Source organism: Sander lucioperca, chromosome 5 (genome assembly GCF_008315115.2).
Source record: "Sander lucioperca isolate FBNREF2018 chromosome 5, SLUC_FBN_1.2, whole genome shotgun sequence".
NCBI lineage: Eukaryota > Metazoa > Chordata > Actinopteri > Perciformes > Percidae > Sander > Sander lucioperca.
Genome location: NC_050177.1, coordinates 32,140,135 through 32,163,296, shown reverse-complemented (window position 1 = coordinate 32,163,296; position 23,162 = coordinate 32,140,135). Strand labels below are relative to the sequence as shown.

General features: G+C 39.5%; 3 protein-coding genes and 1 long non-coding RNA gene across 4 annotated transcripts in view; 2 read left to right on the top strand and 2 right to left on the bottom strand.

Moving 5' to 3' along the window:
- The window catches only part of LOC116038066 (NACHT, LRR and PYD domains-containing protein 3-like), a 1,733,742-nt gene that overhangs the window by 755,543 nt on the left and 955,037 nt on the right, over positions 1–23,162 (top strand). The window lies entirely within an intron of this gene.
- LOC116034665 (NACHT, LRR and PYD domains-containing protein 12-like) overlaps positions 1–23,162 on the top strand; it is a 575,637-nt gene that overhangs the window by 127,702 nt on the left and 424,773 nt on the right. The window lies entirely within an intron of this gene.
- On the bottom strand, positions 7,996–8,550 carry LOC116058410. Its single transcript, XR_004107043.2, has 2 exons — positions 8,153–8,550; positions 7,996–8,092 (listed from the first exon to the last, which is right to left on the bottom strand). It is a non-coding gene; the product is annotated as an uncharacterized LOC116058410 (long non-coding RNA).
- Positions 10,590–12,461, bottom strand: LOC116058401. The gene is made up of 2 exons (XM_031311229.1): positions 12,214–12,461; positions 10,590–11,888 (listed from the first exon to the last, which is right to left on the bottom strand). The coding sequence occupies exon 2, from the start codon at positions 11,817–11,819 to the stop codon at positions 10,905–10,907; it is 915 nt and encodes a 304-aa protein (XP_031167089.1). The 5' UTR covers positions 11,820–11,888; positions 12,214–12,461; the 3' UTR covers positions 10,590–10,904.

Here is a 23,162-nt window from a genome sequence, read left to right as displayed (position 1 = left end):
CTTTAATTTATATTACTCTTTAAAGGGGTGATAGAATGCAAAACCGATTTTACCTTGTCATAGTTGAATAACGACAGTTTGGAGGGTAAATAGGACATACATAGAAGCTCAAAATCCCATTGATACCCCTTTACTATGAAAATCTCACATTTTGAAACTACCGCTGAAAACAGGCGAATCTGAACAAAGCTAAAAGTTGACGTCATGATCTAAACTCCTAGTCTTTATCACGCCCCAACATTAGCATAGACTACACCACTGACCTGAGATCAGCTAGTCTTCTGAATCTAGCTAGGTCATGAACTAACTAACTAATAGACTCCACCACTGACCTGAGATCAGCTAGTCTTCTGAATCTAGCTAGGTCATGAACTAACTAATAGGCTACACCACTGACCTGAGATCAGCTAGTCTTCTGAATCTAGCTAGGTCATGAACTAACTAATAGGCTACACCACTGACCTGAGGTCAGCTAGTCTTCTGAATCTAGCTAGGTCATGCAGATCTCCAGAGGTCCGCTATTTAATTACTAAATTAACTTCTGAGACTTTTTTATGCGAGAAATCAACTATGTAGAGGTCAAATATGGGCCGTTTTACGAACATTGATGGCTAATTGCAAATGTTTTCCGACTGTGTGTCGGAGTTCAGCAGGAGCTCAGCAGGCTACGTGACAGCGGCTGGTGCTGCCTCGCCGCCCGGCGTGTCCTACTTCATAGACTCGCTGTGAGCTAGCTGGATCTCCGTCACGAAGGGAAGCCCGCGGCGCTCCATACCTGCGCAAAGTTACCGGTTCTGGGTTACTGGACTACAAAATGCCGAGGCCCTGATGGAGCTCCAGGGCCTGCAGCTAGCCGCGATCTTTAGCTACCCATAGGATGAAGGGACAGTAGCAGCTAACGAAATCCCTAATGTTCACAAAAATGCATTAAATTGAAATCAGACACCATTGTTAGCTTTATAAGACCTTGGGGAATATGTTATATAAGTGGCGTGACGAAATTCAAACTAAATATACTCTAGTTATGCCGGCAGCTGGCAGCTAGCCAGCCGAGCCCCGAGTATTCCAGTAGTCCAGTAGCCGAGAACCGGTGACTTTCTCTGGGTATGGACGTTGCAGCTTTCTCGTCAGACTGTGTGGAGCTCCTGAAGTCCGACACGTCTTACCAAATTTGCCTTCAATTTTCGTAAAACAGCCCATATTTCTCGGATAAAAAAGTCTCAGAAGTGAATTTAATAACGAAATAGCCCAACAAACAACGTATAACTTTGCAGTGTCTGAAATTTGAGACCTGCTGTCTCGTCTCCAATGTGTTTCTATGGGGTTCGCTCAAACCAATCAGCGCGCAGCTCATCTAAATATTCATGAGCAGACCATATTAGGAAGAAAAGCTCTTGTTCCAAATAGAGACATATTCACAGGGTAGTTAAGGGCCTAATGAAATAGCATTCGGGCCATTTTCAGCCCAACCAATGTTACATACCCTACTAGGAGACCTTAAAGGAGAATTCCGGTCGATTCCAACCCGTAGCTCTGTTGTTTGTAAATTAGGAGTACTGTCAGTAGCGAGAAAAACGAAACCAATCGGTGCTGCCTACACCGAGTTATCCTCCTGCTAGCGTTAGCACCCAACAGGCTTAAACAGGGCAAGTTTTAAACGTGTTTTTAGCCTCTAAACATGCTCGAAATGCCATTACAAGTGCTTAGCCATGTGCAGTTATTCCTTCCAAGGGAACACAGCGAATTTGACTGCAGTAGATGTGACAGAAAGCCATAAAAGTTGTGTTAATCCATACCTCTGTTTATTTCCTGGTTTATGGTGAAGCCCACACTAGTCGAATGCCGATCTCATACAATCCAATATTCCAAAATGTATTTTTTCCACAAAAAAACGATTTGCCGAGGTTCTTTCCATAGTAACGCGTATGTATCAACAAGCTGTAACCTGACACCACAGTGGAGCGAGCAGAGCTGCAGTTCAAGAGTTCAACAGCTAGGTAACCTAGCAACAGCAGCAGGGGAGGAGCTCACAGAGCTGACAGACGGAGCTTGTAGTTAGATCAGGACTAATATGAGAAAATAGTTCCAGTTTGTGCCTTTCCAAATTGCGGCAACCAAATGAAGAGATATTTGAGCTTGAGCTTTCACCGTCTACCCCTCCGCAACCGGGAGATTTTACAGTTGTGTGTAGCATGATTATGTATAAAACCACACACTGCACTGTACGTACTTTACATTGATTGTGTCTAGATTGTGATATTGTAATTTCCTTTTTGTTGTTGCGGTAAAGACACAAAAGCACAAATGTAATGTGTACTGTTATATTATAAAACCCCTGATAACAGACAGGTGCAGCAATATATTATAGAACTGTACAATGTACTTATTCTTACAATTTACTTATTCTTACAACTTACTTCACTTGTACAATATACATATTCTTACTTTTTCCTAATAGAACTGTGCAATTGCTTTGTTTATTCCTAGTAATGGCAATACCAAGTATTACTAGAAATCATAGTATTAGACTCAGAAAATGTCCTCTGCCTCTTTGAATCCCGTGTAACTTCCAGTGGGGGAGGGGTACTCTGGTCTGATCACTGCTATAACACAGCTAGGCAAAGTTCTTCTGGTGCCACGGCCAAGGGGCTCTCCTCTCAGAACCCACTCCAGAATCACCCGGTAGGCCACGAGTCTGCACTGGCTGGGGGGGAGGAAGGGTGAGCTTTGGTTATTTCACTAAAGAAGTGACGCATTTACTTATAATAAATAATAATACATTTCATTTATAGAGGGCTTTTCATCGTACTCAAAGACACTTTACAGTAAAAACCAGCACATATAGCACATTAAAAACAGATAAGCAATAAAACCAACACATACAACAAGCATATTTAGAAGCAATTAAAAACAATAAAAACAGTAACTATCAGGTGAGAAATGTAAGATTATTGTATGTGGAAATATAATCTGAAGAGGTGTGTCTTGATTAGGGTTTTGAATGTGTATTTACAACAAAAATCAAATGTACCTAAGCTAGGACAGAGTCACGACAGCCTGTTGTACTCACTCATTAGACAGCTGGCCGTCAGGTCCGTCCGGTTTAGGCTGCTTCTGTTACGGTCCCGGCAGACGGCGCTGTCCCCATTTATGCAGCAATTTAACAGAACACATATACAACCCATTACACTTCTTCCAATTTACTTTCAGGACAAAAAAAAAAACGGTTCCAGAACATCCTTATAGATCAGATGGGGAAACCTCTGTGTATGGGCGAAACCATGTCCGTTATCTGGGGACCCGTCCAGACCAGGCTGGATGAGATCCCATTCTTTAGAGCACAGGCTTTCTTCCTCGGTGGTCATTGCGATACAGTATCCACACGAGCATCATGTACCCGCATCACGTGCAACCAGCCACAACTGTGAAATCTCCCGGTTGCGGAGGGGTAGACGGTGAAAGCTCAAGCTCAAATATCTCTTCATTTGGTTGCCGCAATTTGGAAAGGCACAAACTGGAACCATTTTCTCATATTAGTCCTGATCTAACTACAAGCTCCGTCTGTCAGCTCTGTGAGCTCCTCCCCTGCTGCCGTTGCTAGGTTACCTAGCTGTTGAACTCTTGAACTGCAGCTCTGCTCCACTGTGGTGTCAGGTTAAGCTTGTTGATACATACGCGTTACTATGGAAAGAACCTCGGCAAATCGTTTTTTTGTGGAAAAAATACATTTTGGAATATTGGATTGTATGAGATCGGCATTCGACTAGTGTGGGCTTCACCATAAACCAGGAAATAAACAAAGGTATGGATTAACACAACTTTTATGGCTTTCTGTCACATCTACTGCAGTCAAATTCGCTGTGTTCCCTTGGAAGGAATAACTGCACATGGCTAAGCACTTGTAATGGCATTTCGAGCATGTTTAGAGGCTAAAAACACGTTTAAAACTTGCCCTGTTTAAGCCTGTTGGGTGCTAACGCTAGCAGGAGGATAACTCGGTGTAGGCAGCACCGATTGGTTTCGTTTTTCTCGCTACTGACAGTACTCCTTATTTACAAACAACAGAGCTACGGGTTGGAATCGACCGGAATTCTCCTTTAAGGAACAGTGTGAGATACCCTAAATAATCATTCTATCACCCCTTTAACCACCTTTTGTAAATCAACTGCACACTAATGTCTACACTGTACTATATTTATTGTCCTGTCTATACTTTGTTGTCTTTATACTTGTACTCTGCACAATGACAATAAAGTTGAATCTAATCTAATCTAATCTAATTATTTTATCTCCTTGTCTTCTGCATTATTCATTTTCTAATGGTTTACAAATGTGGAGGGGAGGCACACTATGGTACCTGATTTGAATGACTGGAAAAGAGTCAGTAAATAAAAGGTTTGGCAGTGTCAAAGATGGTTGTCCGTTGAATTTCTCACCTGATTCACATACTACAGTCTTTAATGTTTCCCCATACGTCCATATCTACTGCGTTTAACCCAAACCTAACCCTGAGTGAGTGAGTGAGTGAGAGATAGCAAGCAGTTCTCACCACATAGCAGAGGAAGAGTGTGTGTGTGTTTGTGTGTGTGAGTGAGTGTGTGTGTGTGTGTGTGTGTGTGTGTGTGTGTGTGAGTGTGTGTGTGTGTGTGTGTGTGTGTGTGTGTGTGCGTGCGTTGGTGCGTGTGTGTGTGTGTGGTTGTGTGTGTGTGTGTGTGTGAGTGTGTGTGTGTGTGTGTGTGTGCGTGGGTGTGTGTGTGTGAGTGTGTGTGTGTGTGTGTGTGTGTGCGTGCGTTGGTGCGTGTGTGTGTGTGTGTGTGTGTGTGAGAGTGTGTGTGCATGCGTGGGTGCGTGTGTGTGTGAGTGTGTGTGAGTGTGTGTGTGTGTGTGAGTGTGTGTGTGTAACCAGTAACATTTCTCTGTCAGGTTAATGCAGTAGTACAATGTTTTCCTCTGAAGTAGAAGTACACAGTAACTCAGTAGTATACAGTGGGGTTGCATATTCCAGTATTTTACAACTGTTTACACCCTAAATCTTTACATGTCGGCCTAACATGACTTTAGAAACCTCTCACTCAAACTACACCCCCAATCTCCAAAACCAGCAGATATTTCTCAGACTTAGGCTGCGTCTCATTTCTCTGTCTTAACCCTTCACCTTACCCCTACCTCTTAGTTTTGTGCGCTCCCGTGAGAGTAAGGGCTGTCCCAATACTCATTTTGGTCGAGGGGTAGAGCTAGGGGGAAGGGCTAGATACCCCTTAGAGCCAAGCAAGGACGCGAGCTTACTTGAAAAGCAAGGGGTATCCAGATTCATTGCACAACAAGGAAAATGGCTGCCACGTCGACCAGAGAGAGTGTGTGTGTGTGTGTGTGTGTGTGTGTGTGTGTGTGTGTGTGTAAAGTGAGACACAACTCTAATGTTTCTGATAAAAGGTTCAAGGTTCAGCTTTATTGTCATTATACAACACAATTGTCCAATGAAATATAATCCTTTACAGCGAGCAGTGGGAGTTAATAAGTTACTGGTAATTTATATTTTAGCTCAGAGAGAGAGACATCATCTGTTCTTCATCACCTCTTCTTCATCACCTCTTCATCACCTCTTCTTCATCAACTCTTCTTCATCACCTCTTCTTCATCACCTCTTCTTCATCACCTCTTTGGACTGTGTGAAGAAACTGTAAGTATCTGTTTGGTACTTTAACACCACGTTAGTCTTTGGTCTCTTCAGGGTTAGTTTCTGGCTCTGTAATGTTAAATATAATGTTTCTACTTCACTTCTTATTTCCTGAGAAAGTGTTCAGGACTCTTGTGATGAAGATCAGAAAGCTGTCTGCAGCAGTTAGTGTCGGTCGTTGTATTCACTGACAGGACTGATGTGGAGACAACATGACTCAGCTCTTTTATTCTCTCACTAAACCAACCAATATGGAACTGGTCACTATGAGCTGGTACTCCTCCAACAGGAACTAGTGGCTCTTCTTTATGATGCAACTTTGAGTTCAGATTCACTACCATGTTATTAGTAGAGTCCAATCCTAATCAGGACTCTCTACCAATAGAGCAGGTGGAGACCACACTCTCAGCAACCATTCTGACGTCTAAATTCCTGCATTCAGATATATTAGTATGCACAAATTAAGTTACTAAATGTTGTAGGTTTCCCCAGAATGAAGCCGTAGCTCGACGCTCTTCTACATCTCCTCGTCTTAATCCACATTAAAACATCCACAGGACCACAAGGAGAAAGATTAACTATTTACTTTGACACAAGAACAAATAGACTGAACTCCATTCAGACACAGCATCTCTGAGCTGGTGATGACGTCATGGCGCCCTCTGGTGACATCATCAGGAACTACAAGCAGAGCTCCACCAATCATATTCACACATTAAAACATGTTTACAGATTTTATTAGTTTCATTTCTATGTTCTTATCTCACACACTCACCACACTTTATACATTACATTTTATTACATTTCATGTATTTATTTGGTAATACGTAATATAAATATACTATACACTGAAAAAAATGTTATGTTGAATTTACTTAATTTTATTATGGTAAGTGGTTGCACGAAATAAATTTATCTAAATCCAGATATATTTTATAAGTTGAGTGTACTTATATTTTGTTAATTAAGTTTACTAATTTTCTTGTAGTAATTTTAGATTAATTATATATATATATATTTTAGCTAAACTATTTTGAGTAGAAATTACAATGTTTTTTTGTGTTCAGTATACTAAAATTAATTATGTGCATTCAATTTAATTGTTTAATTTCTTCATATTAAAATTAAGTTTAATCAATTTATTTTATCTATTATACTATTTTAACTTTCATTAATATTCAGACAAATAAAGCCAACCAAATATTGTGAACTCTTACTTTATTTTCTTGATCCAAGACCAAGAGATCCAACAGATTTACTCTCTCCCAAACAAAAGTGCCAGCAATATAACTCAGTGGTAACAATTTCTTACATTGCTATCTTATAACTATCAACCATTATAAAAAACAATGTACCATTCATAACAAAAAACAACAACAAATGTACCAGAATAGCTGGAAGACGGCAAACACTGAGGACCCGATGTGAGATTACAATAAACTGCAAACACGTACATTGAGTCAATATAATACCCAATTTTCCACAAAACAAGCACCTATTTCACCACTCACATTGCTCTTTACTTTGCAACATATTCTAGAGCTGCATTTCACATTATATTAAATGTGCTTTATCACCCCCTAAACACACAATAACAATGCAGCTTAACAGGGTTCCCAATAGCAGCTGAAGAAAGCCTACAGTCCAGCACTGATTTTGTTCTTTAGTCCAAGGACTTTGGAGGAAACCCTTTTCCACCCATTTGCGAGAGCGCAAAATCTACAAATAACAAAATACACCAGTACTATAGGTACCTAGTACCTACATAACAAAAAATACTATAGTACCAGAACCATCCACAGCTGGAACACATCGCACACTGAGGACCTGCAAACACTTAATACATATAAACACAGAATACCGTAATAGAAGAAAAGACTGTAATATCGCAAAACAGATTTTATGCTTAGCTGAGGTGGAAAAGTTGGTGTAGCAATATGAAAACAGACTTACTGAATACATCATGATGTACATGAAACATGTGACGTAAATGTCCACTGAAGCTTAAGTTCCTCCGAGAATAATAAAAATAGTGGCAAATGAAAACAAAGGAGGCTGTAACCTTCCTCACATTAATACATGAAATTAACAGAAATGTCATAATTCCACCATGTTTTCCACATGGTTCTCCATCGTTTGAACTTGACCAGAGCTCTTTTAACATCTCGTTGTGTCCTCTTCTTATGCAATGGTTTAATGGCACAACCACCACCAACTGTTTCTCTCAAGGCGCTTAACTTCTAATATTCATATGGCGGTAGTGGATGGATGGATGAATTTTGTGCTCTTATTTCCAGGATTGCAATTTTTATTTCAGGTGAATATTCCACAAAATCCATCGTACAGTTTTAAATGTTCACACCAGTGGCTGTGTGAATATTACAGTCCACCATTCACTTCAGTTCGAAACACCTTCTGGGGCTGCATTTCACATCATACTAAATGTTTTCTATCACCTTCCAAACCAGAAATAACAATGCAGCTTAGCAGGGTTCACAAGAGCGGCTGAAGAAATCCTACAGTCCAGCAATGATTTTGTTCTTTAGTCCAAGGACTTTGGGGGAAAGCCTTTCACCATCCATTTGCAAGAGCACTTTCTGAATGAATTCATAAAAGTATTTCAGCTCTTTGGGGTAAGCCATGTTCAGTACATACATGACTACCAGCATCATTGTACATGCTTGGGCTACAGATCCAATGTTGTCCAGAATGATTACTCCTTCAACATAAATGCCAATGTCATCATGAGCTCCAATTTCTCCACCCTCCTTGTTGATGACATATATGCCCATGGTGGATTTCTGCAGGTCTCTCTGGATGTCATCTCCTTCAATGTCCTGTATATTTGAAGAAAATAGGGGAAAAAAAGAAAACATTTATGTAATAGATTTTCATCTATTACGTTTCTTTTTTCAAGTCACCTTTATTCTTGAGCCGGGACTTAGGAACCTTGCCCCTTACAAATAATCAAGGCTGCTCTTGAAGTCTTCAAAGGCTCCATATGGTACAAAACAGGTACATTTCATGAAGTTGCTCAACAGTGTATATATGTTCTACTACAATGTATACACATGTTTACCTCTTGCAAGATCGCTAGATGTGTGGCTAGTTTCTGGCCAGAAACACCTCCCTTCTTCTGGAAAACCGATGCGCCATGAAGGTTGTTTCAAGTGGGATTGTTGTTATGCGCTGGAATTCAGCATTTATCTGTTATAAACAAGAAAAAAATAACAGAAGATAAAGAGCACTGTGTTCAGCCATTGGTGTAATATTTTGTAGCTACTGTATGATTAAAGGATACTTTTGACCTCATTATTCAAGACAATAATTAGTCAAATGTATTGCTATTAATCAAAGGTAATGGAAATCAAAACTTATTTAAGCCTTGCTAATATTTTTTTTAAAATTTACAATGGGTCAAATGTCTAAGTGCAATGTGAAAACCCCAATTCCAGCAGCAGGAAGCTGTTTTCATCAGACAATCTCTGATAAAGTCACTGTACACTACCTTCTCAGCAGCAAACAGCAGTTAAAGTGGTCAAAATTAATTATTTTAGTAAATTATCAATAACTGGGGGGAATTTTTCCCCCGAATTTATTTAGGTTTCAGCAGTTACAAACCAAGATCGTATAATGCGAAGAAGCACACTGGGGAAAAAAGGCAAGCATGCACTTACCTCATCAATATGAAAAAGTGCAGGCCACCTGGCTTTAAACTCTCCGGCAGCTGGATTTTCCTGTACCACCTCTTTTCTTCTGTAGGAGAATGTTTTTGACATCTTCTGTTTTATACACAGTGCACTGTTTCTTTGTTTGACATCGTTCAACAGTTCAAGCCTGACATTTTCTAAACTTTCATCCGATTCGCCAGCAGGGTGTGAAGGAAAAAAGTTGACTTCAGCCTTTTTAGGCTTCTTTACATTTTTGGCTGGGAGGCTTTCATCACTACGTTTGTTTTTCAAAGCATTTACAGTCACTTCTGGACAGCCAATGTTTCGCATCTTCGTCCTGTAATTAGCCATTTTATATTTTAGGCTAATCATCCAGCCATAGTAACCAGTGGCAGATGGTTCCTTCAAACAGGGAAATTTTTTGATGAGTGCCCCTGCTACCTCATCTATTTGGTAATTTTGTGGATATGCTGTATACTGGAAGATCTCCTCAGCTAGCTTCTCTAAGATGTCAGACTTCAACCCCGGAGTGATCTTCAGTTGAGTGCCAGTTTCTCTGAAGCGCTCATTTCCACGTTGAAGCTGCACCTCTACATTGTATGGAAAGCGAGGAATGGGGAATTCACGTGGCCATGCAAGTGCTCTCAATTCATTGTCTGAATGTGGCAGAATGATGGTGTTATCCGAGTCTGTTGAGGACAATGAGGCCGATGAGGAAACAATGGGAGATGTTTGGCTGCTCACTGGTGCTCCAGATGATCCAGAAGTGCTGGGAGCATTCTCCATTAAAGAAGATGGACTCAAAACCACATCAGTTATGGGGGTTAGAGTTAAGGTTGCCATGTACACCAACTTGATTGTACTTCTGTCCTGTATGTCTTGTACTGATGTAATGTTCATGAATTCATTATTGAAGTCAGGATCCATGAACTGAATACGAAAGTCTCTTTCAATTCCAAATTCTTGGCGAATTGTATCGTGTAACTCTGTCAAAGTTTCTGGCATTCCTGAATGGAGATCAAGTCTTCTATAGTCATCATCGTCCACAATGACTCTCAACTTCAGACGCTGTGCCATTCTTCAATCTAATTGTTAAAGAAGACAAAAAAAAATGTTAAATCAGCATCTGGTACTATTGTTACTTAAGTATAACTTTTCATGAACCGAATTAGAGCAGGAACATACTACCACACAATTTTAATCTGTAATGTTATTCTGCAGTTGTAAACACTATTCATTACTTTATTTGTGTGGAATGAAAAACATAGATATTTTTTCTTTATTTGTGGTTGTGTGGTAGTTCTTCCTTTGAACATGATATATTTAAACAGACAGATTTGAACATTCATTTGTATTATGTTAGTCACAAATGTTTTCCTTAACATGCACATTTCTATAATAAATGGCAACATGAGGGTAATTTAGTACAGGGAGATGTCAGATGACTGGATAATTTCCCTCAGAAAATTCTTTCTAACTTTACTAAAAACAAAATTAGTCCTTCTGTAAGAAATGTTAGGCAGCCCTCTTGTTACCATATTTAGTGTATTAGTGTATCAACTCATGCAGCGTATGAACACAACACAAACTACCATAATACAACCTTGTATCTGTATGAATCTTTTAAGTGTCACCATTTGCCGGCCTCCAATCATGTAATCTGCCATGGGGTACTGGTCCAACAAGGCACCATGTTGAATGAGGGAGACTAGTGAAGTGGGACATAACTCAAATGCCCTAAAATGCTCCCTATACCATGCACCCAGCTCTTTAACAATAAAGCTCAAGCTCTTCTCCACTACAACCATCTGGATAACCTCTGCAAACTCTGGCAAGCCACCAGCAGAGCCGTGAACAACAACCATACCTTCTCTGTAGTTAACTCCATTAACAGACGCATTCTTTGTGAGCTGAATGTGAGTAATATCAGGGTATTTCAACTGCAGAACCTTCTGCACATCCTGATGCAAAATGTCAACAGAGACAGTTGAAACAGCTGAGACAGTCAAGCTAGATGTTTCGGTTGTGGTTGACGCCAAGTGATATGCCATCATGAACTGATGCTTCACCGCCAGGGACAAGAGTATGTTTTTAAAGCAGCGTGTGTGACGGACAACCTGCTTAAAAAAACTGTGTTTTGCCTCAAACCTCATTGTCCACAACCCAACTAGTGGACCAAAAAATCTGATCATCTGTGGATAATGTTCCACAAAATGATGTTTCGGCAACAGCTTTAAACCCGGAAACACCTCTTGTAACCTATATCTATGGTCACAAATCCTGGCTTCAAGGAAAGCAATGGATTGTGTTGTGTGCACTGGTGCAACAACTAGCTCAACGATATCTTTAAGGTCCAAAATGACCTGCCAGGCTGGTTCATCTGGGGGCACCAACTGTCCAACCAAAAGTGGAAGCAATCGCAAAAGACTCCAATTTTCATGAGCATTTCCTCCAATACTTTTCTTCAGCATGAATGTCCTGGGAATTGCATGAGGACGGTTACTTTTGTCTGTCCACTTGTAAGGAAATTTCTGAATAGACTCATTGAGTTTGTCAAGTGTGAAATACTTTTTTGAAATTAACAAGCTGAGGCAGTGCGCCAAATCAACTGGTAATATGCCTTCAAAGATGTCATGTGCAACATCTGGAGGGTAGCCGGTGCAGACATTGAAATGAGAAAGATATGCAGAGAAAACACACTTCCTTTTAACACCGTAACAAGGTTATGCATTGTCCTGTGCTGACCTGACATGCATTTCATGCATCTCTTTGCTTCGGAGAGTAAACGTACCAGAACTCACTTCCCTCTCCTGAATTTCAGACTTTCTTGCCACACAAAAGCGGCAAATGTATTCACCTGCAAAACTTTCAATAAATCCAGCAATTCCATGTGCTCCCAAATTGTCTGCTATGACACACTGTATTGTGCCTTTAACAAAATCTCCAAGCTGTGCAATAAAAATACCTTGACTTTCCAAAATGGCAAGATCCCTCAACAAGGGCTCTAGGACCCTTTCATAGCCATATTTCCTCACATCTTCAGATCTGCAGAGTAAGGCCAAATAAATTGAAGACAACGAAGAATGACAACCTGGTGGTAAATTGCTGAGATTCCAGTAAACATCACAGATCTTGTGCTTTTTGCGAGATGTGCCAAGCGGATTACAAATTTCAAAATCATCAACATATAAATTCAATAACACTCGCAACTCACCTCCTGACAAAAAATGGTTATCCTTGAAAAACAAAACATCTCGAAAAGACTCGTATATCACTTCTTCTCCTCTGCCCTCTGATATGAGGTGACTATCTAATGCTTTGGTAAGAATGTGATCATTAGTAAAAAGCTGCTGTAAAAACTTTAATAGTGGAACATACTGCAGCGTTCTTTTACTTTTGTCATCCAAGATATATTCTATGGGTTCCACAACTTGAAAATTGTCTTTGTAGTATTTTTTGCGCTTAAAGGATGTTGCCAAAGGACAACCTTTACCAATTGACTTATACACAGGATTAGATGTACACAGAGCAGATGCAAGTTCTTCAACGACTGACTGGTCAACTTGCAGTTTGTAACTATTAAGTGTGTCATGTATCACATTTCTTGTACTACACAAAGATGCTGTGTTCAACAAATACTGAAATTCTTCCAGCAATTCATCAATTGCAGCACTTGGCACATGAAAAATATTTTCCAGCTTTAATAACACTGCAGCAATTTTTTGTTCTATTATCTCTGGCTGATCCTTTGATTTATCTAAATCAATATCATCAGACTGACTTTCATCACAGATTTCTTCACTGTTTGAAACATCAGGTTCTCCAGTTCCTTGGACTACACCATCCTTAAAATCTACCAACGAATGTAAGCTGTGCTTCCGACTTTTGTGCGACTTGAAGGTGCTGTATACATTGGATTTGTATTCACAGCCTTTAAACATACAAGTGACTGTCTCATTGTTTTTCAGATAATGGCTTATGTGCACAAAATAATCATGTTCTGTTCCAAGTTCACTACAGCCACATAAATGACATGAAAATGCAGTAAATATTTCAGATTGCTTTAAGGTATTGGTGTGATTCCTTGAGAAATGTGTCAAAAGTGAATTCCAAGTCTTAAATACACATGGACAATCAGGGTATATACACTTAATATGATGGCCACGCCCAAAATGACTATGTTGTAGTCTGTAATGTTTAAGAATTTCTGATCGCCTAGACACTTCCGCACCACAGTCTTTACACTGCCACATAAACTAGACAAACCACAAATACTGGACTACAGGAAAAAAAAAGCCGTATTATTTTCCTGTCGCTGTATACGATGGTTGAGATGACTGCAGAGACAGATACATTTGCGATATGGACATTTTCAGGAGTTAATACGCTGCGTTGAAGTGAGCTGTCCTGTTTCTGTTTCCGTGGTCAGAACCAGAGACGGTACGGACAGCATGTATGTCCCAACAGGTGACGGTACGTCAGCTGCTGACAGATATAAACATGTCGGGAATTAATGTTGAGGCTTGCTACACGTAAATATCGTTGCATTTTTATCAGCCGTGGAGAGTAACTCTGCCTGTAGTGGAATGGCTTCGAATGACGACCAAAAGCGCTTGTCTTTTACTGTGACCATTTACTGTTCAATATGGTGCAGTTTTACAAACAAGAAAGTGAACAACTGGAGCCTGACGGACATGTTGCTTCTCAGTAAGCTAGCAAGAGTAGGCTACACAACAGACAACTTCCGTGTAGCCTACTTCAAAATAAAAGCACTTCCTGTGACGGTTCGCAGTAAAACTAAATTACTGTTAAATAAGGTTTAACAGTATTTTACAACAATGTCGTACTTTTAATTGAGTATTTTCATTTTCTCCTACTTGCCTGTTATACGTTTTACTTATCTATTTTTTATAGCTTTAGTTACTTTGCATATTTATATTGATTATACAAAATATGAATAATCTATGATGTATTAAAGTGGATAAAGAGGAAACTTTATTGATCCGGTGGTGAAATTCACAAGCTAGCAGCCAAATCAAACTTCCCCTGTTATTTTGGTGAAAGTAACTCAAAAGTAACGCAAAAGTAGTGTAACGCATTACAAGTCAGAGACAGCCCAGGTAAAAAAGTAGTATACTTTAGTGTATTAGAAATATGAATAAAGTACATGAAGTATAAAACAAGTATGCTTCTACTTGTTGTGCTTTATTTAAAGAGTATTTAATATGTACTTTTTAAAAGTATACTTCAAAATAGATGTAATTAAGTTCAACTTCAGAGTCCAAAAAGTAAGTATACTAATTTAGCAGTAATCAAATTATTTTTTAAATGTACTTTTTGAAAGTGTACTTTGTTGTTAATGTATTTTAAATTGTATAGAAGTTTATTTTTGTATAGAAGTGTATTAAATTTGCTAGGCTACATAAGTTGCTATGAAGCCGCAAGATCTGAAAGTAGGCTATTTTTCCCATTAGAGTTTTACGTAACAACAGCGATATTAGGCTAAGTAGTAAGTTATTTTTTATTTAACACAAACGCACAGGTTTGTGGATAAATAGATGATATTACTAATGTTACTAATGGTTATGTTAGGGTCGTTGTTTCCATAAATTTCAATTTAATTTCTGAGAAATCACATTTTTTTGTTGTTTCCGTATGTCTAAAAACACCAACTACTAGCTACTAACCACAGTCTATGCTACTAACTGTAGGCCTACTCATGAGCCAATGTGACAACGCTCCACTGTTTAATGCAATGCACGATGGGAACGTGAAATCCGTTACTTTGCCGCAATCCGCTTTTGGCTGAGAAGCGGTCACTTTGCTGCTGCCCGCCGGACAGACCAGTTGCTGCTAACACTCGCCAGAGACGGTTTGTGAGTAACGTTGGTCAAAAACGTTTTAACAAGTTCGGCAGACATCAACGTTAGCCACCTGTTTGCTGGCTTAGCTAATGTCAGCTAAATTGCCTAAATCGTCGTTTTAACCAGTTCATAACCAGTTCAACTGTTTCAGTATTATTCTACTGGGGCGGCCCGCCCCAGTAGAATAATAGCTAACACCCGAGTCCGCAGCTCTACGCAGTGAGCTATCAATCACTGATTTATACAGCTATGCCTCCTCTCAAAGGTTCGTTTTTGTTATGGTTTGTTTCAGGTTTGTTACGAGTTCGCCAGAGTGGTGGGGAAAAGTCTGCAAGAGAATTTCTTTGATGAACTTGACCGTTTCTCTCCAAGGCTGATGGACCTCCTTTAGGAAAAAAGAAAGGCCTGCCCAGCGAGCTTTTGGCTGAGCTTTACGTCAGACAAAGGTGGGTTTGACCAGCTACATTAGTCTACTACCTCTCTTTCCTCTCTCTGTTCATCGCTTTTCTTTTTATGTCTTTTGTTTCTTCTCTGCTCTATCCTTTTCTTCCCATCAAATCTCCCCTCCCTTCTTTTCTGTCCTCTCCCTTTTCCTCCCCTTTTGTCCTCTTGTACATAAACATTGTGGGGAATTTCTGGAATTTATTTGATAAATACATGTGATTATCCTTAGCAAGATGTGTTTTACTCTTGTGTCCATTATCTTCCAGACCACTGAGCCAACACACATCAGGTGCCTATGTCTTCGGGGACTGCCTGTCATCTTGGCGGATGATTCTTCTGCCTTCTTCAAGACATGCTCTGTAAGTTAATAATTTTTTTGTAAATGTTGCAGGTGCATGCTCATTTGTCTCATTTTAAGCCATTAATGAACAGTGCTACTAATTTTCAGAATGATTTGATCAGCAATCAGTGTCTCCTTAAGGGCCTCCGTTAAGTCTCTATTGCCAAACAAAGATAGCTTACCCACTTTCAGTCCCAGTTCTATTGAAAAGATTTAGAAAATTGCTCACCATAACTAAAGTTGTATGAATCCTTTTACATTGCCCACTTTGTTTTTTTACTTTACTGTCACCAGTTGGAAGTTGTGAAAATGTTCTCGGGTCTTTAACTGAAATGGGAGTTCTGAGTGCACATGTTAGATTCTGGTTGCTCAATTAATCAACTAACTTAATGTTAGTTTCAACCGGTGACAGTAAAGTTTACAAAAAGCAATTAAGGTGAAATGTACTGAGTCATATGATTCACAAAATTGTTTCTGGGAGCAGTTTTCTACATCTTTTCAGCACGACTGTGACTGGAAGTGGGTAAACTCCTTATTTGGGACAAAGTGTTGCAATATACTGTACAGATTCAAATATGGCATTTGATTTAAAAAAAAAAAAAAAAAAAAATCTAAACTGGTATCATCCTTTAGTATACTATCAGTGCAGTTTATATTGTACAACGCTTTTCATTATAAACAGTCACAGGCTCTTTTTGGTGTACAAAACACCATTGTCTAACTGGCATGTTTATGTTTTCTCCTTGTCACTACGTTTCTTTCACATTAGGATGTAACTGACAAGGACTCGTACAGTTAAACTCCAGTGGGAATTCTCTGCCTGGGTTGAGAAAATACCCAGCTCAACCCATTCAGTGTAGGGATCATCTTGGAAGGGTCTGTGGTAATGGATGAACTGGCCTACCTGCCTCAGGCCTTTTGTGTCCTTTCGTTTCACACACACAGCCGTTTCGGGTTGATCTACGCCCTGCACCTGGACTACCCCATGTGCATGAAAAACACTTTCAACTTTACTCAGCAGGTAATGCTCAACCTGGGTAGAAGTGAGCTGGAAGCGTAAAACGGGGTTCGAAATGGCTTTACTACTGCTCCAGATTTGTTTGCCCCAGTTTGTAATGTTGAACTTTTGTGTTGTATATGGCTTGGGGTGTATATACATGTGTCCTATGGTATTTGCACTGATTTTTGCGCAATATTCCATGACAGACAGGCTTTGATTACATTTAATTCAAATGAGTTGGATATTTTGTGTGTTACTTTTGTGTGAGTAATAAAGATCCTTTTCTGAAATGCAATTTGTAATCTGTTGTTGTAATGCACTTGAAATTAATTGTAATATAATATACTTGTAGTATAATAGCAACATTTATGCTTAAGTATAACAAAATGGGGGTAAAAGTACAGATGAAGTATACTTCAAACACAATTAATTTCTTGCTAACACTATAATAACATTGCACTGAAAGTATGTGTCTATGATGTTTAGGTTGTTATTGAACTTCACTTCAAATACATTATTGTCATAGTGGGACATTTTAAAAGCACTAAATATAGTTAGGAAGTGCACTTGTAGATCACTTGAAATATTACAGAGGCATACTAAATTAACATAGTTTGTAGTAACAAGTATGATAACAATATATACAAAATGTACTTAAACACAACTATAAGTTGAGCTGCAATGCCTTTTTAAGTGTATTTCCATTAGAATGGCGATATAATGCAATTGTACTGTAAGTGTGCTTAATTGCTTATGAATCTAGATTTTCATTAGTGTATTTTAGTGCACTTGAAGTTTGAAAAAAGTTGTTCCATTTTAGCATACTATTTACACTTGAAGTGTAGTCAAATATATGTTAAGTTGAAGTTAATACATAATTGAATACACTTAACTACACTTGGATTTGACGAAAAAAGTACAAAATGTAGAAAATATACTTTATTAAAGTATATTTTTAATAGATTTCTTTTTCACCTGGGAGTAATATTGTAATATAACTAATTACTCTCAAATGACAGTAACTAGTAATCTATAATGTATTACATTTTGGAAGTAACTTGCCCAACACTGGTTATATACCTGCAAACTCAGAAGGTCTGAAAAAGGTGACACCACCATTGAAGTAGCACCTAAATAAGGAACCAAAATCCGCGTTGCTATTCGGTCCGGTAGATAACGGTCGTTAAGGCACCGTTAGCACCGGGTCTCCCCCCTCCCCCCCCCCCCCCCCCCCCCCCCAAAAAAAAAACAAAACAAAACAAAACAAAAAAACTCTTCGGATCTACACGATTCGCGTGGATGACATTTTTCCATTGAAAACAGAGATTTTCGCCGAAAAGCGACTAGTTTGCAGGTATGTAGTTAGTTATGAAGCATTTGCATGCCTCTACATTGGAAGATATACTTTCAACCTCACCTTTACGTTTCAAGCGAGTCAGAAACAGTCCAAGGCTAGCTGCTACCACGCAGTGAAGAGAAGCCGCGAAGACCTGCCTCTGATTGGCTAGTGTTCGTTGCCTTCGTTGTTTTGGTTGGTTAGGTTTAGGCAAGAAAAGGGATGTCACAGTCGGAGCTAATCTGAAGCAGAGTATGGGCGGGTCTTCGCGGAATACGGGTGTCAAAAAAATAGATACCTTCAAAGAAACGGTAAAGGGAAGGACCTGAGTATAACTTAAACGTTAATATTAAACACCCATAATATCAAGGTTTGCTTACACAAACCCATGACTTTTATTTATTGTTTCCTCATGAAGCACAATGTGATGATTATTTTCGCTTTTATGAAATCTGCTCTTAGCCTGAAATTGCTGTTGCTGTGACTGCCACTCCTTGTTGTGTTTTGAATTAGGCTAACGGTAATTCAGGCATGCACCTACCTAGGGCTGCCATTATGTAGAAGCATAAATGATTGCTGTTAGGGCACATTAAGCACCTTTTACCAACATGATTTCACAGGTGTATTTTGTCTTTATGTTAACACACTGACATGATTAGAAAACATGCTTACAGCAAGTTAGGAATAAAGTAGGGTAGCTAGTCTACAACCCCAGACAGCAGGGAAGGTGAAGCTACAATTAAACTGTAAATTAACATTAGTCAACCTGTTTATTCAATGTCAACAAACTAACAAATAAGTCTAACAAGACAAACACTGAATTCACCATGCATTTAACTAGAGAGCTATAAAGTTAGCTTAAAATGTTAAGATACATCTGTTACAGTTAACTTACTACACAACTAAGCTAGTCGCTCTAACTTAGCAAATGTTAATTTATCAAAACACAAACTGATAGCATTGGCTAGTGTTAAGAGAAACCTGTTCAAGTAAAAAATATAACACACCAATGATTATAAATTGCTTACTTACCGAAAATGCAGAGCTATGGATACAGCATTCAAGGAGCTACTAACAAGTGGATAACGTACAATCCGCGCCTTCAGAACAAAGTGGCGGATGTGTCTGCACATGCGCAGACCAGATAGTATGTGGAAATTAAATTTTACATATTTTTTTCTAATTACTTTTAACTGACTGAAATGAACTTGTTTTAAACAAGGGCAGTGCTTTTGAAAATTAATTAAAAAAAATAAGTAGGATTTAATAACACATTAAAATCTATTAAATAAACCAGACTAAAACATGTAACATTTACAAGGGGTCAGAATCAGTTTTTTCAGTGTAATAAAAATGGCCGATACCCCCATGTAGTGTATGTGTGTATGGTTCATGTGGTCTAAAGGTCCGTTGGTTCAGTGAATATAAACTCTCCACTGAAGAACAGCTGATGGAAATATAGTTATTTGGAGATAACGTTACTGTTACTGTGATTTAGTATTCTATTATATGAAGTATTGTATATTGTTCCAACTAGTGCAGTGAGCCGTCTGAATGAATGGTGGAGTAAACGGTCTGATGGTTGTTAAATGAATTCAGGACAGACATCTTTAACCACCCTGGAGTCTGTGTGTACTCTCAACACACCATCCTCTGATATCATCACAACATTTTTCACACTGAACTGAAATACACTCCTGCACTTTATTTCCTGCTGCTAAAGTTGTTATTTTCTACCTTATGACCACACTGTGACCCTGACTTCTACCAATCAGTGCTCTGTTACAGGTCTACTTACGCCCTGTCTTCTGTTGTCTGCTGTCTGTCCTGTCCCTGGTCTGTCTTAAAGGCTCTACTTTAAGTAGTAATTGTACTTCATGTGTAGTCTGTAATGTGTGTGCACTAAATGTAGCCTGTCTCCTATGTTGTTTTTTATATAATGTTGTTTTTATATATTTTAAATGTGTAACACCACTTGATCCATGGTGAAACGTTGTTCTGCTTAACTATATACAGTATATATATATATATATATATATATATATATATATATATATATATATGGATGAAATGACCATTAAACCCACTTGACTTGACATACTTTAGATTTAAAAACAACTCCATTACACTCCATTAAATCAGTCTGTGTGTTACTAGATTAGGTAATGCTGAGCCTCTCTGGGCGGTTCCTCTTGTTTCCTGTTTAAAGTTTACTTCCACATTCCAGAGTTTGTGTTGAAGAGTTTTCTCTCCGTGTGAAGGTCCAGCTGAAGGTAATTTAACTCTAATGTCTGTAATGTTTTAATATATATATATATATATATATATATATATATATATATATATATATACATATATATATATGTGTGTGTGTGTGTGTGTGTGTGTGTGTGTGTGTGTGTGTGTGTGTGTGTGTGTGTGTGTGTGTGTGTGTGAGAGAAAGCAGAAAATGACGTTTTTACTTCCTGTGGCCAATCAGTGAAAAGCACTATTAACCTCTATAGTCGTGTGGAAAGTCCCTCGTGTTGCATTCACGGTAACTGAACTGTAAGAATCTGTTTGGTACTTTAACACCATGTTAGCCTGCTGCTGTCTGTGTGTGAGTGTATGTGTGTGTGTGTGTGTGTGTGTGTGTGTGTGTGTGACTGTGTGTGTGTGTGTGTGTGAGACTGTGTGTGTGTGTGTGTGTGTGTGTGTGACTGTGTGTGCGTGAGACTGTGTGCGTGTGTCTGTGTGTGTGTGTGTGTGACTGTGTGTGTGTGTGTGTGTGTGTGTCTCTGTGTGTATGTGTGTGTGTGTGTGTGTGTGTGTGTGTGTGACTGTGTGTGTGACTGTGTGTGACTGTGTGTGTGTGTGTGTGTGTGTGTGTGTGTGTGTGACTGTGTGTGTGTGTGTGTGTGTGTGTGTGTGTGTGTGTGTGTGTGTGTGTGTGTGTGTGTGTGTGTGTGTGTGTGTGTGTGTGTGTGTGTGTGTGAGTGACTGTGTGTGTGTGGAGTTTAACCAAGGTTAAGACAGTTAACCTCAGGTTCCCGTTGATCTTATGATGACATGTGTTGTGATATTTAAACAAGCGATCCGTCAGCGGTGAAATAAAGCCTGTTATTAACGAGAGCGGTCTGAGAGACCTCCAGCTTACAGCGGGGTGTGTGTGTGTGTGTCAGTGTGTGTGTGTGTGTGTGTGTGTGTGTGTGTGTGTGTGTGTGTGTGTGTGTGTGTGTGGGGGTGTGAGAGACCTCCAGCTTACAGCGGGGTGTGTGTGTGTGTGTGTGTGTGTGTGTGTGTGTGTGTGTGGAGGTCTGAGAGACCTCCAGCTTACAGCGGGGTGTGTGTGTGTGTGTGTGTGTGTGTGTGTGTGTGTGTGTGGCGGTCTGGGAGACCTCCAGCTTACAGCGGGGTCTCTGAGCAGGACTGGCCCAGCGACGAGCTAGAGGCCGGGGCAGGCTCCTGCCGGCTGTCGCCTCACTTCATGGAGCTTCTCACCTCCAATAAGTAATAAGTTAAAAAGTGTGCTTGCATGCTTTTAAACACATATGATATCCAGTGTTGGGGGAAACTCCGTATGAAGTAATGCCATAATATAATCACATTTGGCTGTAACTGAGTGATGTAACACATTAATGTTACTGGTGTGTTGTGAGTTGAAGGTGTGTTTAAGCCCTTTATGAGCTATATGCCAGGCTCTTGCTGTGTTGCGCTACAGTAATGTAATGAGTAGAGTAATGAGTTACTATCCAGAGAGAATAATAAGTAAGGTAATGCATTATGTTTTTGTTTTTTAAGTGAAAAATGTGTATTACACGTTCTTGAGTGACCGCAACAGTGATGATATCAAATATCAGTAGCATAATACCATCAAGAGATGTTTTTCAGAATAAAAGACTGTCTGTCTGTTAACTTCCTTGTAGATGCCTTTTGAAATGTGAAGTAGCCTTGATGGAGCCACAGACTGGAGCACTGCAGTGCTTGCATATAGCTCTGTGGTTTCCAGGGGCCTCATGTCTGAACGTTGCTACGCTGGTTTTCACCGACACTTTGTGATGTATGTGAGAACTGACGTGAGAATGTGCGGGCCGTCCGCAAAGTCTTTTCTGGCTCTGTAACGTGGCGAATTCTAACTGAAAAGTGCCGAAAATCACCAAAGATTACAAAATAAAGTTTCCACTACAGTTACTGGCATACGTCTGTGACGTTGTCTATGAAGAAACATAATTATATCTGCTGATACTCCATAAAAGTTTGATCATATTATGTGGAAAATGTTTCACATCTTTCCCACTATCTACTGTTTAATTCTCAGGCTACTTAACCTCTGTTAAACATGAGGACGGGAAATAAATGATAAATCCACTTAGAAAATACTTTCAGTCATCCTCTGTATTTCCCAGAGATGAAATATCTTACTGGCAACAGAAAGATCGGCACGGAAAATGCAATAGTGTCTGTGAGTCTGTAGTTGCTGAGGCTCAGACATCCATGGTGCACAGGAGGGGGGACGCACGGATCCATTTCCCCAGGAACACACGCTGTGTCGGGGGGCTAACTCATGTGATGTGTAACTGATCCCGTGGATGATTTGTAGACTATTAAGTGAACAAGGTGTACCCGGTCCACCAAACACTGGGCCGTCTCGACTGTATTAATTCTGCACATATTTCTGTTACTGTAGTCCTATTTACTATTTCATTATTTCATCCATGCGTGGTGCAGCGGATCAGCTGCCGTGGAGACGCTGGCCTCACTAACCTCTCCTCCTCTGAGTCGGATCTCCTCGCGCTGGACTCAGTTTCTCTGAGCGTACTAACACTTAGAAAATAAATGGCATTACATCAG

Excerpts from the sequence above, each read along its gene's own strand:
- LOC116058401 (XM_031311229.1), bottom strand. The coding sequence starts at position 11,819 with ATGCTGAAGAAAAGTATTGGAGGAAATGCTCATGAAAATTGGAGTCTT.